General features: G+C 42.8%; 2 protein-coding genes across 2 annotated transcripts in view; one reads left to right on the forward strand and one right to left on the reverse strand.

The window, feature by feature from the left end:
* Nucleotides 1-1,503: 1,503 nt before the first annotated feature.
* Nucleotides 1,504-4,213, reverse strand: LOC109974303 (fructose-bisphosphate aldolase B-like). The gene is made up of 9 exons (XM_020624440.1): nucleotides 4,103-4,213; nucleotides 3,284-3,396; nucleotides 2,994-3,195; nucleotides 2,932-2,941; nucleotides 2,770-2,824; nucleotides 2,366-2,526; nucleotides 2,173-2,256; nucleotides 1,879-2,053; nucleotides 1,504-1,763 (listed from the first exon to the last, which is right to left on the reverse strand). The coding sequence occupies exons 2-9, from the start codon at nucleotides 3,393-3,395 to the stop codon at nucleotides 1,504-1,506; spliced, it is 1,059 nt and encodes a 352-aa protein (XP_020480096.1). The 5' UTR covers nucleotide 3,396; nucleotides 4,103-4,213.
* A 3,206-nt stretch (nucleotides 4,214-7,419) lies between these two features.
* Nucleotides 7,420-13,529, forward strand: part of rnf20 (ring finger protein 20, E3 ubiquitin protein ligase) — an 8,687-nt gene continuing 2,577 nt past the window's right edge. Inside the window, exons 1-20 of the mRNA XM_020624444.1 lie at nucleotides 7,420-7,632; nucleotides 7,764-7,944; nucleotides 8,054-8,122; nucleotides 8,233-8,331; nucleotides 8,431-8,578; nucleotides 8,656-8,841; nucleotides 8,986-9,101; nucleotides 9,361-9,507; nucleotides 9,608-9,682; nucleotides 9,790-9,909; nucleotides 10,236-10,415; nucleotides 10,493-10,628; nucleotides 10,731-10,852; nucleotides 10,999-11,155; nucleotides 11,326-11,641; nucleotides 11,937-12,054; nucleotides 12,271-12,420; nucleotides 12,519-12,731; nucleotides 13,195-13,343; nucleotides 13,524-13,529. The exon at nucleotides 13,524-13,529 is cut by the window's right edge and continues 121 nt beyond it. Coding sequence (XP_020480100.1) covers nucleotides 7,616-7,632; nucleotides 7,764-7,944; nucleotides 8,054-8,122; nucleotides 8,233-8,331; nucleotides 8,431-8,578; nucleotides 8,656-8,841; nucleotides 8,986-9,101; nucleotides 9,361-9,507; nucleotides 9,608-9,682; nucleotides 9,790-9,909; nucleotides 10,236-10,415; nucleotides 10,493-10,628; nucleotides 10,731-10,852; nucleotides 10,999-11,155; nucleotides 11,326-11,641; nucleotides 11,937-12,054; nucleotides 12,271-12,420; nucleotides 12,519-12,731; nucleotides 13,195-13,343; nucleotides 13,524-13,529 — 2,705 coding nt within the window. The 5' untranslated portion in view covers nucleotides 7,420-7,615. The remainder of the gene's footprint in view (nucleotides 7,633-7,763; nucleotides 7,945-8,053; nucleotides 8,123-8,232; nucleotides 8,332-8,430; nucleotides 8,579-8,655; nucleotides 8,842-8,985; nucleotides 9,102-9,360; nucleotides 9,508-9,607; nucleotides 9,683-9,789; nucleotides 9,910-10,235; nucleotides 10,416-10,492; nucleotides 10,629-10,730; nucleotides 10,853-10,998; nucleotides 11,156-11,325; nucleotides 11,642-11,936; nucleotides 12,055-12,270; nucleotides 12,421-12,518; nucleotides 12,732-13,194; nucleotides 13,344-13,523) is intronic.

The following is a 13,529-nucleotide window of genomic DNA, read 5'->3' on the forward strand; positions in this document are numbered from 1 at the left end:
CTTTGTCTGTAATGTAAATTATGCTTGCAGCTTTTTTATATAATCAGTGTGATCATCTGTATACACTAGACCACATTTAGCTGAAGACATTTTACACAGTGACTTTGGATGAATGTGAAGATGTGGGCTGTGTTTTGTTTACAAGTGTTTACATGTGCTTGGATTGCCAACTTGAAAATATTCAAAAGAACGTATGGTACTGAACAAGCGCTGGCAGCAGTGCAGAGACATTAGCGTCAAAAAGGTTTTGAGTGGGGCTAACATCTCTAACAATCAGAGTGTCACATATCAAATATCTGGAGAGCTGGGCAGAGCGTGGCAGAGTGCAGCAGATGGTAGTAGAGCACAGTGGAGCAGGGAGAGGGAGTGCTGGGCTGTTTCAGAGTATCATGCTAGTGCTACCTTAAGTTGCATACTGTAGCTTTAGGTCTCAACTTCTGACTTGGTGTACTGTTTATATATATTGTATTTATGCAAATTAATCTACAGTACATGACTTTGAAGAACCTGCTTGGAAACAAGTGCCCATCTTTTGACTGTGAACATGTGGCGAAAACACATAATTGAGCAGCTTTATGTGCAGTTAATGTGATGTGTGTTGTCTTTGTTAAACTAACAAAATAAAATTATGCTCAAATTGAATGTCATATTATCCATGCAGTATATAAATCTAGCACTCACATACTGTATGTACAGGTTAGACCACACAGACATAGTGTACTCTGGGTTATTAACTGACAGTCTCAATAGTTCGTACCTGCAAAACCACTTATTTTGCTAACCATAAAATACAGTAACACACCCACACACAGCTACCTCCTCCTGTCTCTATAGTAAGATATTTTGCCCAACCATTAATTCTGTTGGCCATGTAATGTATACTAATATATGTATATTTGAATACTGTGACATGCGTGTACAGATGAAACACTATTTTGTGTGTTACCAGACTGATCAGTATCAAAAAAAATGTTGGGGTTCAGTTTTTTAAATGCTATTCATTCTCCAGTCCAGTGTTTAAGGTTGGTTTCACTTCTCTTACTGGACAGTGGCCAAGTTCTTTCAGTATTTCTCCATCAGGGTGAATGAGCTGCACAGCTGCATTTTTGAGTTAGGACACATGTCCAAGATCGCTGTGTGTATTAGGAGTAAACAGGAATGGCTCCTACATACTCACAACCACACTTGTGTCACAGAGACAACGTTGGAATCCTAAAACCTTTCACCCTCCGTGCACCCAAGTTAAACCTATGACACCTCAGTCAAAGGCATGAGTTAAGTTTACAATTTATAGCAAAGGAATATGGCTCTTGAGTTGTAACACAAAAACTGCAGTTGTAACAACAAGATGTTGGTCACAATTTATTTCCAGTAATTTCTCAGAGTAGATAAACAGTTCACATCATAATCGAAGTCTGCCCCCTGGTGCTGGATAAGCAGTAGTGGCATTTCTTGTAGTCACATTTGGTCCATGTGCAATCTTGGGTTGTTTGAATGTTTACACTATTTAATAAACATAGCTGGCAGTGTACAGAGACTGTGAGGAGGCCTGGCCAGTCTTACCTTGGCTCTTTTGCAGAAAGCTTCCTGTGAAGCTGCTTTGTTGGCAGCTTTGCCCTGCCAGGCTGCAAGAGCAGAAGCCTGGAGTGCACGGCCATAAGAGAAGGTTAGTTTCCAGGGTCGATGGAGGGGCACCTGGTTAATGGCGTTCAGGTTGAGGGAGGCCTCTTCCTCACTCTGGCCTCCAGAGAGGAAGCAGATGCCTGGAAAGGCAAAGGACACAACATGCCAATAGTGCTTCACTTGCTAAGAAACTAGGTCATCTGTGGTTTGGTTCAACTGGTTTGTTAAGGAAGAAGCTGGCCCTATGACACTTACCAGGCACTGCAGCAGGGACGGTGCGCCTCAGCGCAGTCACTGTAGCCATGGCAACCTGCTGAGGGGTGTACTTTGTAGTGCAGGAGTGTCCAGCGGTGACCATGTTGGGCTTCAGCAGAGTGCCCTCCAGGTAGACATGGTGATCAGACAAGGCCTTGTACACAGCAGCCAGAACCTAAAGATGAAGAGGCAGATTTAACGATGACACATTCTTCCAAGCTTCTTCAAATGGGGAAAAATATTTACTGGTGGTGGTCTTGTATTTGCTAACTAAGCCAGAGACGATGAACCAACCTTCTCTGTGACATACTGGCAGCGCTGCAGGTCATGGTCTCCATCAGGCAGGATCTCTGGCTCCACAATGGGCACCAGGCCATTCTGGATGAGTATATGAATATCACATTGAAATGGGTGTCAAACAAACAACATATACTGACTAGGATTAATTCCTCCAGTCGTTAATATGGAGAATATGGCTCCCACCGACCTGTTGGCAGATACTGGCATATCTGGCAAGGACGTTGGCATTCTCTGCAATGCTGAGATCCGATGGGCAGCTGTCTGAGATATTGAGCACACATCTCCACTTGGCAAAGTCACAACCATCCTTCTTATACTGGGCACAGCGCTCAGAGAGGCCATCAAGACCTGAGGAGAAACAACAAGTCACAGAATGTTGTGTCCAGTGACAGTAGGTTCACATATTTTTGCACAAATCAGAGCAATTTAGAACTTCCCTCAGTCTTTTATTTAAAAATGCTTTAATGAGTTTTGTTAGTTATTCCACAGAAAACTTCTAAATGACATGCTATTACTTGCAACAATTTGCAGAAACGTGACCAGTAGAAGAAGACGTGCACTTGCAGGTCTGCATATCAAATCCATTTTTACCTTGTGTGGTGGTCTCTCCATCAGTTCCATTTAGACGAGCTGTGCCTTTGTCTACCTGAAGTAGGAAAAAGGAACACATCCATTAACTCAAAGATCAACATGTGGAAGCCCCAAAAACATGTGCAGGTGACTGTGCTCAATCTTGGCTTTAAGCCTCCTAACCTTGATGCCACCTACAAAAGGTGCAGAGATGCCATTACAAGGACAGCAACTTGGACAGTTCAACAACAATGCCCTTATCCTTGATGACTTTGGGGAACAACTTGCCACTGTCTGATTTCTGGTACAGTGTCTCATGGAAGAAGATGACCCCACCAATACTGTTGGCGATGGAGGGATCAGAGGAGAAGAGGATGTCACGGAAGCAGCGACGGTTCTCCTCTGTGTTCTCCACATTGATTTTCTGAAGGCGTTTTCCCATGGTGCCTTGAAAGAAGAGGGCATGGGAATTATCTCAGTGGCAAACTCTGCAGACACCTATCACCACAGAAATATAATAAAAGTTGAGGCTCACCTGTTGATTCATCTGCAGCCAGGATTCCCTTTCCTGGAGCCACAATCTTCTGAGCAATGTCAGAGAGCTCCTTCTTCTGCTCCGGAGAGAGGGATGGGAATTGATGAGTCATCCTAGATGAAAGAAACAAGTTATATGACAGGTTCAGAAACTCTTCATATTTCTAGTTAGTAGATTTAAGAGATTTTCATCTTTCCCCCTCATCAAACACCATGAACCTCTGCTGCTGACATCCTTCTCTTGCGTCACCTCAGTAAATATTTGGCTTGCACAGTTGAACTTTGGCCTCAATACTGATAAGTTATGGTTCTCTATGTGATAGTTCACAGTTCACTTTTCCCTCCAATGCTTTCTGCTGGGGAAAGCGTTAAACTGCGCCTTATGAAGGGTTAAGAATTAGGAACTTCAGCACAACTGGCAGAAATACACTAACAGGTTGAACGCGGATGTGTTTCGGTTCTGGTATCCGCACAAAGCCAAGGCGCAGGGCCAGCCTTCAGAGGGCACACCTCGGAATTCAGGATACAGCCGTTACAGAGTTACGACCAGTTTGTGATTACTGCAAACACTTGTTTACCATAGCGGTTTATCAGCTCGATCATATACTTAACGACCCGTTTATCTCGCTCTACAAGCTCCAGCTTTAACAAACTTTAACTTCAGCTTAAGTCCATATCTGTAACATTATCGCTGCATACTTAGAAATAGGAGGAAAAGCAAAGATGCAGACTGATGTTGCAGAAAGCTGTAAAAATTTGCTTAATTTATGTTTCCTGGGGAAAAAAACATATAATTTCAAATAACTTGAATACATCTTACTTGGGAATGAAACCAAACGACGATGATAACACGAGCAACAGACGACCTCAGCAGGCTCCCAGGAGAAAGTGAGTGATAGAGACAGAGACAGAGACAGAAAACTCGCACAAAGCTCTATTTATGAGTAGTTGTGCTATGTGGGGGAGGGGCTGGTGATGTGGCGGGGCGTGTGTCTCCCCGGAGATGCAATTGGCTCCGCCAGGCAGACAGGGGCGATGTTGGCGTGGGTCGAAGCCCATGTGCTCGTCTATGGACTTTCATTTCGGAAGCTTGGGGTGGGATGACTCGAAAGCAGAAAGGGAATACAGTGTGTCCTCTAAAACACTGTATAAACCCCAAGTGTGCATGCATGCATGCATGCACGCACCACACAGGCGTGTAACACAAAGACTCCTGTTTATATATATATATATATTTATGTTCAGTGTCAGCACTTTGATTAATGATGAAATGTGGCCTAACTGCCCTGCTGCAATGTTGCAATTCAGGTTTCTTTTGTTTCTTCTCTGGTGAAAGTATTACAAAAGCATATGGTGTTTGTCTTCAGAGGAAAGTTAGAGCTTTTTAATTTGCACCTAAGGTTGTGGATCAAATAAGTTACATTAATATAGGACATGCATATTTTAATGTTTTATATATATGCAAACACCGACACAATTCAAAAGCAAGATCATTTCAAATTTTATCAAACTACTTTATAGATTCACAAGTACTAAGCAGACAGACATATAATCTTCATCATAACCTTCATCTTCCCAACCATCTTACAAGCAGAGTCGATTTTAAGTGTGTTTGTTTTTTATTATTATTTAGCTAGAGGTAATCCATAACTATTCTTGTACATCAATCCTCATTGTTATTTGTTATTGTCATTTATCTGCATGAATAACAAATAGTATGATTTTCAACAGGAAACATCTAGTTCTGATGTTACCCGTTTTTATAACTGACTGATTTGTGCCATATTAGTAATGATCACAGGACCAAGTTTTAGTTTATTTACTGGTCACAAATGGTATATATGATAGTTTGACTGCAAAACCGGCTTCTTCATGCTACCTTCTTTATGTGCCTTGTGCGTCACTTTGCTTGTCAAACAGCGTCATCCATACACAATTCTCATATTGATTACTGAAAATGGTCAGGCCATGAGTGACCTCAGCAGATAGGGATATCTGAACTCACAAATAATGACAAGCCAGCTTTTACACAATTTGGACTCTGCACCTTGTGCAGTGTACCTTTTAATATTGCTGATCTGAGTTCATTCTCCGTACACATGAGTCCTGTTTTACATAAGGACCAAGGAAAAGAGAGTCATGAGGTGTGCAAAATGTCATCCAGACAAGATAACCTAACCCCAAAAGTATATGAAATCAATTAAAAAAGCTACAGCCACAAGAAAACATCATTAAAACATAATACACAATGAAAGAAAACATAATTTCCTGGTTTTCTGCATAAATTGGTCATGAAATGTGACTTGATCTACACTAAAGTCACAAATATCAACAAACACAATATTTCTAAGCTGATAAAATACAAAGTCATGATCTTTCATGTCCTTATTGAACACACCCATTAACATACAAAGTGACGATGGAAAAAGTAACGGCAGCAATTTTAATAACTGGTTGAACCACCTGTGGCAGCAATAACCTCAAGCAAGCACTTGCTGTAGCTGTGGGTTAGAGCTGTACAATGTTCAGGAGGAATTTTGAACTATTCTTCCTTACAGAGCTGCTTCAGCTCAGCCATATTCTTAGGACATCTGGTGTGAACAGCTCTCAAGGTCATTCCACGGTTTCTCTATTGGGTTGAAGTCTGGGCTCTGACTGGACCACTCCCAAAGGAGGATTTTGTGTCTCCGAAGCCATTCTGTTGTAGATTTACTTCAGTGTTTAGGGTCATTGTCCTGCTGCATCACCCAGCTTGTTTTGAGCTTCAGCTTGCGAACAGCCACACTGATATCATCCTGTAGGGCACCTTGATAAACTTGGGAATTCATTTTCCCCTTGACAATGGCAAGCCGTCCAGGTCAGAGGCAGCAAAGCAGCCCCAAACCATAATTCTCCCTCCACTGTACTTCACTGTTGGGATGATGTTTTCATGTTGATATGCGGTTCTCTTTTTTTCATCAGGTACTGCTGTGTGTTCTTCCCAAACAATTCTACTCTTTGTTTCAGCTGTCCACAGGACATTTTCCCAGTAGTGTTGTGGAGAATCATAGTAGTCTTTGGCAAATGTGTCCTGCCATGCCTGTTCAATATTTTGCTTATGGCTGACTCCTGAACAGTGACGTTAATCAACTCCAATGAATCTTTCAAGTCTTTGACTGCTCTAGTGTTCTTTTTTTTTTTTTTTTACCTCACCAAGCATTCTGGGCTGTGCCTTTGGTGTAGATCAGATCACATTTCATGACCAATTTATGCAGAAAACCAGGAAATTGCAAACAGTACCATTACTTTTTTTATGACAAAAGAATGTTAGTTTGGTTGTTTTGTTGCCTGATAATTGCTACAGTATCTCCTAACACTGTAGTCCAACATAGTCTGTACTGTGAAGCCATTTTGCTTAGATCAGTAAAATGGTTATACACAGCATCTGAGTTGTCTCAGTAGTTTTTGAGGAAAATGATCTGCCCTTACTCTATGTGCATTACAAATGTCTTAATTTAGGGGCATGTGTTTCACATTTATGGGTTATTTGGGATTTAGGACTTTTATATTTACATTTAAACTACACTACTAACCTGCAGAGTTTGTGTTAGTTGCCTTTTGGTCATTTTATTACGTGCAAATTCGTTGTGAACTGCTTAATAAAGTAATCCCATAACCTCATCTTGTAGAGGGGCCCTAGTTATAAAACATTCTAGTTTACAATATATTTTAGCTGATATTGTCCTTGCTCTGTACCTTTACCTAAATTAATGTGTTTTATGAAATAACCAAAGTAAACCTGGAGCCATGGTAGTATATCAGTAGCCCATATAAATACTGGTTAGTTTTTGAGTCTTTGTGTAAAAATGCAATAAATCTGAAATCTATAATGTGCTGGTTGTTTTCGGGGCAACAGGAGCCCAACAGCAAATTTTTGTCCTGTGGTCGGCTAATCTGAATGAATGTTGACCAGGGTGTCATTCCTCTCCTCGTCAGTAGGGGCGCGGTGTCGGCGGAGGGTTGTCCCACTTAGCTTGTGAACACTTCCGTTTCCGAGAGGCAAAGACCTGCAACATCAACATCCTCACATAGAATCAGTCAGTAAAACTCGTAACACTAAAAGTGGTAAGATGTTTGGTTAGGTTTAACTGTGACTGACAGTATTACAGAGTAAACGTGTGAATATGTTCGGACAGAACCCTGAGCATCAACAGACTTTAAAGCTGGTGATAGCAAACGGCTTACGTTAGCCTGCCGTTACATTGACTAATTTAGTAGCATGTTCGGGTTTTAAAATGTGATAGCAGATCATTTGGGTATATTTCACTCGTGTTTGAACTAGTAAGGTTTCGGAATGAAAGGTTTGGAGAGTTAAGTTTGAGTCCTTTTTATGTTCAATAACGTAACATTGTTCATCCAGCAAAGCCGTCTCGATCAAGGCTAGGTAGCTTTTAACGGTAACCCACTTTCTCCACCAGTCACATTCTGCTTTTTTGTTTCAGGAGTTTGAGGATGTCGGGACAGAAGCGTCCTGCTGATCCCAGCTGTGCCTCGACCTCCGGTGCGCCCCCAGAGAAGCGGAGGGAGAGGGAAGGGGAAGACGCAGGTCCCGGTGTCAGTGCCGCTGCCGGTGGGAGTACCGCGGTGGAGACGGTCATCAAGCTGGGAGGGGTGTCTAACTCGGTGAGCTACCCTTAAATATCCGCTGCCCTGCTAGTATAATATCAGCCACAGACGTGTCATGTGTTTGGCTACTTGTTCTCATTGCACGTTGGAATCTATCCTTTTTCAGGAGGAGCAAGACATCAAAGCTCTTCAGGCAAAAAACCGAAAGTTGGGAGAATCTCTTGATCAAAGACAGGTAAAATTAATTCTCTTATTTGTTTAGAATTCATCATGCACACTTGAAACTGGAACGTTTGTTCCCTCTTGTTTCTAGAAAGATTTATTTTTTGGTCTGATGTTTCACAGGTGATTGAGGATGAGTTGCGAGAGCGGATTGAGACACTGGAGACCCGCCAGGCCACTGATGATGCCAGCCTGCTGATCCTCAACAGATACTGGAACCAGGTGAACACTCACTGTCAGAGTTCAGACTAAGAAACACCAACACAATGACTTCTGTAAAGATCAAAAAGTTGACATGTGATGCCATCCTCTCTTCTTCAGTTGGATGAAAACATTCGACTAATCATTAGGCGTTATGACCAAACAAGCAGCGAACCTGAGAAATCTCCGGCAGCCGAGGGACGTAGCCTGAAGCCAGAGACTCCAGAACCTGATGGTGACTCCAACCAGGAGAGGGCCAAAGACAGAGGTAAAGATAAGAACTGACACATGATCATAATAATATGTAGGCATCACCAGAGATCAAAGCAAAACCCCTCTTTTCAGGCCACCAAGGAGAGACGGCCAATTCCTTCCTGGCTACACTGGCGAGCAGCAGCAGTGAAGAGATGGAGGCTGAGCTTCAGGAGAGGGTGGAATCGAGCCAGAAGCAGGCCGTTCGTGTGGTGGAGATCTATGAATGTCTGAGAAACACTGTGGACCAGCTGAAGGCAGAACTAAACTCTGGAGCTGGTGAGATAGAGGGAGAGTTTTGGGTGAAAAAGGACATGATGAAATTGTAATAATGGAATAAATCTGAGGATGAAATGAATTTAGGTGGAGGTCATTATATCAGTCCACGTCCATAAAAGGTGATGTTGTTGCTATCATTTCCAGAGGACAGTCTGTGGCGGGCAGCTTCCAAACTGAATTCTCTCCTGACCAGTGAAAACGAGCGGCTGCAGCAGTTGACAGAGGACCTCAAGCAAAAGTACAGTCACATGACAAACGAGGTACAAATTATATGTTCTTCCTTATTCACAGATGCAACAATTTGTGATAAACCTCTGTTTGAACTTTAGCTACCACACTGGGGGCTGCTTAATTTTAAGTAAGTTATCAAGTAAATCTGCTTGCCAGAAGCATTAACCACACCGTTTTATGTTCCCCTGGTAGGAGTTGCTTTGTTGCTTAGTAATATCTCAGGAAGGATTATGCTTCTTTTGTCTCTTGTGCATGGTGTCAAGTGCCTCTTTTCTCTGTATTGTGCAGTCCCGGTCTCTGGGTCGTGCAGCAAACAAAGCAGACCAGCGTGTCAGTGAGCTGCAGGTTCTAATCGAGGAGCTCCAGTGGGACATGGAGAAGATCAGCCGCCGAGAGAACCGGCTCAATGCGCACCTGAGCGAGATACTGGAGAGGGTAAGGATTTCTTTTGGAGTTTATTTCAGTGACAGAATTGTGTCAGTACAAAATGTCTCTGTATGTAGAAATATATTATAACACCTGTCGTGCATCTCAGGTGAACAGCAAAGGCTATAAAGTGTGTGGGGAAGCCAGCAGTGTATGTGGGACCATTACCATTAACAAGAGAAAGGTGGGATTCTTTAAATTCATAAATTTCATAATAAAAACACGGTGTGATTTTAGTAGTTTTTCTGTGTGTTACTTTTAAACCTTTTCCTTCTTGTTTCCTTACAATAGTTTGAGGAGATGAACAGTGAGTTGGAGGAGAACCAGGAGCTGGCAGACAACCGCCTTACTGAGCTGCAGAAGCTCCAGCAGGACCTGCAGAATGTCTACCAGGAGAACAACAACATGAAGGTACTTAAATTTGTCACACCCCATGTTCTGACTTTGAATTAGAAATTAGAATTTTTTTTCCAGTCTTGGGTTACTGTGGATATAGAATTATAATAGCTAATTTTACTGTCACCAAACCAAAAAATGTACATTTTTTGTAACATTGTAACAACTCAAATGTACTCCCCTGATAAAGTCTGTGGTTTTTTTATTTGTTTATGCTGGGAGCAAATTCAAATAGTGTGACGTAATAAGTACAAAAGGATAAACAGGAGTCAAAAAAGATCTATGGATCCAGTGACTACTGTCTCTGCCAATCTTTTTTTCTTTCTCTCTGTTTTTATCAGGCGGAGCTGATGAGTAGAGCAGAGAGCATGGTGAAAGAGACTTCAGATTATCGTTGTCTGCAGTCGCAGTTTTCTGTGCTCTATAATGAGTCTCTGATCCTCAAAGCTCAGTTAGATGAGACACGTGCTCGCCTCAACACTACCAGGACAGCGAGGCTCCGACAGCTTGAGCACATGGAGGTGAGTTGGGTGAGTGTGGCAGTGTCTGTCGCTGCAACCTTTGGCCTTTTTCTTCCTCTCATTTCATCTGTGTGCAGAATGATGAGGTGGCTCTGCAGAGGAAGGTTCGTACAGAGGTGTTTCAGCTGGAGGACACGCTAGCTCAGGTTAGGAAGGAGTACGAGATGCTGCGCATCGAATTTGAACAGACTCTTGCTGCCAACGAGCAAGCAGGTAACTAACAGGTTCTGGTTTATTGTGACTAGGGTTCATGAATTGTCCTAAAAATACAGTAGTGCTCAGGGTTCACACTGCATTCCCACCTCCTTGTCTCAGGTCCTATTAACAGGGAGATGCGCCACTTGATTAGCACGCTGCAAACCCATAACCAGCAGATGAAGGGAGAGGTGGTGAAATACAAGATGAGACTGAGGGAAGCACAAGCTGAACTCAACCAGGTGGGTTAGAAGGAGACAAAGACACTCCTTCAGTTTTTTTTTAGTGGTCACACACAGATACATGTTATAATGTTTTGGAAGTAGTGAAGCAAAAAAACAGCAACACACCACCCCTAAAGTATAACATTCGTCTGTTGCCTGTGTAGGTCCGCACTTCGAAGGGCAACGCTGTCCTCCAATCCCAGTCAAGCACAGAGATGGATGTGAAGGATGAGATGACCTCTCCTTTGACCCCAGCTGTCTCTGGAGAGCCTGTGGTCAAAACAGAGCCTGACAACGGCTCCTCAACACCCAGCAGCACCGGTAACGTACCCTTAGTTTGCTTACTGTAAAAGCTTAGTTCAGATTTACCAAGCTCTAAACAACAGAAATTGCTTTTTTGCTTATTTCACAATGTTCTTATGAAAGGTATTGAAATATGTTTGGACAATCCTTGTCGATAATTCCTCCTTCACCTTATTGCCTTTCTGCAGGTGCCTCAGTGAAAGCAGAGCCTGGGATTGAGCCAGAGGCAACAGTGAAGGAGGAGGACAAAGAAGAGAAGAAAGAGAAGGAGGAAAAGAAAGAAAAGGACACTATAAAGAAAGAGGAGAAAGACAGAGAACGAGAGAAGGAGAGAGAGAGGCTGAGCCGCATCAGTGGGAGCAGCAGCACTGTGATAAAGGAAGAGAAGGAGAAAGCAGGAAGTAGCAGTCAGCCTGAGGAGTTAGCAGGGGAGCGCCTGTCTATGGTCGGAGGGTCGAAGAGGAAGGAGATGGAGCAGCTGAAGATTGTCCGAGCAGAACTCAAGTACGTCGTATGAGTGGCCATTATTATGCTCATTTTTTTAACCAGATAGAGGAGGACAAAGTGCTTCGCCTGGTGGTTAGTGAGACGGTCACATTTTGGAAGACTTGTTTGCATCAATAGCAGGGAAACAAAACACATCATCACTGAAACAACTTAGTTGTTTGGGGCATGTTTTTCTTGCTCCTACTCTATTTTAAGATTCTTTGACTCTGTTGTTTTGTGTCCCTGGATGGTGGGTTTGATGATTTTGAATGATGGTGATAGTTTGTTAAAAACACTTACTGTGATTGTGCAGGAAAGCCCAGGAATCCCAGAGGGAGATGAAGCTGCTGTTGGACATGTACCGCTCAGCACCAAAGGAGCAGAGAGACAAAGTCCAGCTCATGGCTGCAGAGAAGAAGGCCAAGTCTGAGGTGATCCACCTATAAAGACAGTCACCTAAACATAAACATTTTGTTTGCACAGGAGGCATTTTAGTTTTTTTTGGTGGCTCTGTTCATTTCAGTAAGACATTTACAATATGATCTGTGGGTATTTATTTGTATTTCACATATGGATCTATTCTTTTTATCTGAGCAACATATGGCAAGATACAGTAATTAAGGATTATGATAATGTACTGACTCCAGGGAGAGGAGCTGCGGCAGAGGCTGAGGGAGCTGGAGGAGAGGGAGAGGAGGGAGGGCAAGAAAATGGCTGATGAAGAGGCTCTGAGGAAGATCCGCTCTGTGGAGGAGCAGATCGACATCCTCAACAAGAAGCTCTCCTTAGCCAAACAGGTGCGTGGGCTGGTCGTTTTGTTTTGTATGCACAAACCCTCTGCATGGTTCTGCCTCCTGTTTTCAAACGCTCTGCTGCTTCTGTGCTCCCTCTGCAGGAGGAGGACGCTCTGTTGAGTGAGATGGACGTGACGGGCCAGGCCTTCGAAGACATGCAGGAACAGAACATCCGCTTGATGCAGCAGCTCAGAGAAAAAGATGACGCCAACTTCAAGCTAATGAGTGAGCGGATCAAGTCCAACCAGATCCACAAGCTGCTGAAAGAGGAGAAGGAGGAGCTGGCCGACCAACTGCTCACTTTAAAAACTCAGGTGAGGCATGAGGCAGCGACAGGGACTTGTACACTGCTGTTGTGACATACACACTGTGTAGTTGCAGTGATTGGTACATGCAGCCATTTCTTACTTTCTTTAAATGACTTTGGATTATATTTATTAACAACAACAACAACAACAAAAAAAAAATCAGCTATTGTATTTTCTACTAGATACCTCTCAGTGCTAATTACAGTTTCTTTTCCTTTTAATTTGTTGTACATTTTAAAAGGTGAATGAAAGATTGCATGCTGTAGTGAATATTCTACACATACAAGTTGCACTAAACAATTTATTGTAGGACTGCTCTGCTCAGTTTGCTGTTTTTCACTCCTTTTTTTTAACCATCCACATTTAACGTTCTTCATCTATCTTTAATGTTTTTAAATGCATTTTAATGCATTTTTAAATGCGTTTTTTAAATGTTTGTCCTTATTTTTTGGGACTGTCTGTTTGTCAGGTGGATGCACAGCTGCAGGTGGTGAGGAAGCTTGAGGAGAAGGAGCGCCTCCTGCAGGGCACCATCAGCACTGCTGAGAGAGAGCTGGCACTTCGAACACAAGCTTTGGACATGAACAAGCGCAAGGTAACACCTAGTCCGGTAGCGGTGTGCCAGAGCTGCAGAGTAAGGCGTGATGCTACAAAATAAAGTAACTGTGATGACTTTTGACCCCCAAACACACATTGACAGGCTGTATGTACATAAAATGATTGCACAGTATGAGAAAACGTGCCACTGGTGTTAAGGATGAGCAGAGACATCTGTGTGTTGTTCTTCAGGCTCAGGAGTCTGCG

The sequence above is a fragment of the Monopterus albus genome, unplaced genomic scaffold (genome assembly GCF_001952655.1).
Source record: "Monopterus albus unplaced genomic scaffold, M_albus_1.0 scaffold327.1, whole genome shotgun sequence".
NCBI classification, from domain to species: Eukaryota; Metazoa; Chordata; class Actinopteri; order Synbranchiformes; family Synbranchidae; genus Monopterus; species Monopterus albus.

Bases quoted from the DNA above. Each gene is read 5' to 3' on its own strand.
- LOC109974303 (XM_020624440.1), bottom strand. From the start codon at position 3,395: ATGACTCATCAATTCCCATCCCTCTCTCCGGAGCAGAAGAAGGAGCTC. The intron at 2,054-2,172 runs GTTGGTTCATCG...CTTCATCTTTAG, and splicing joins GCCAGTATGTCACAGAGAAG to GTTCTGGCTGCTGTGTACAA. The intron at 1,764-1,878 runs GTAAGTGTCATA...TTGCCTTTCCAG, and splicing joins CGTCCCTGCTGCAGTGCCTG to GCATCTGCTTCCTCTCTGGA.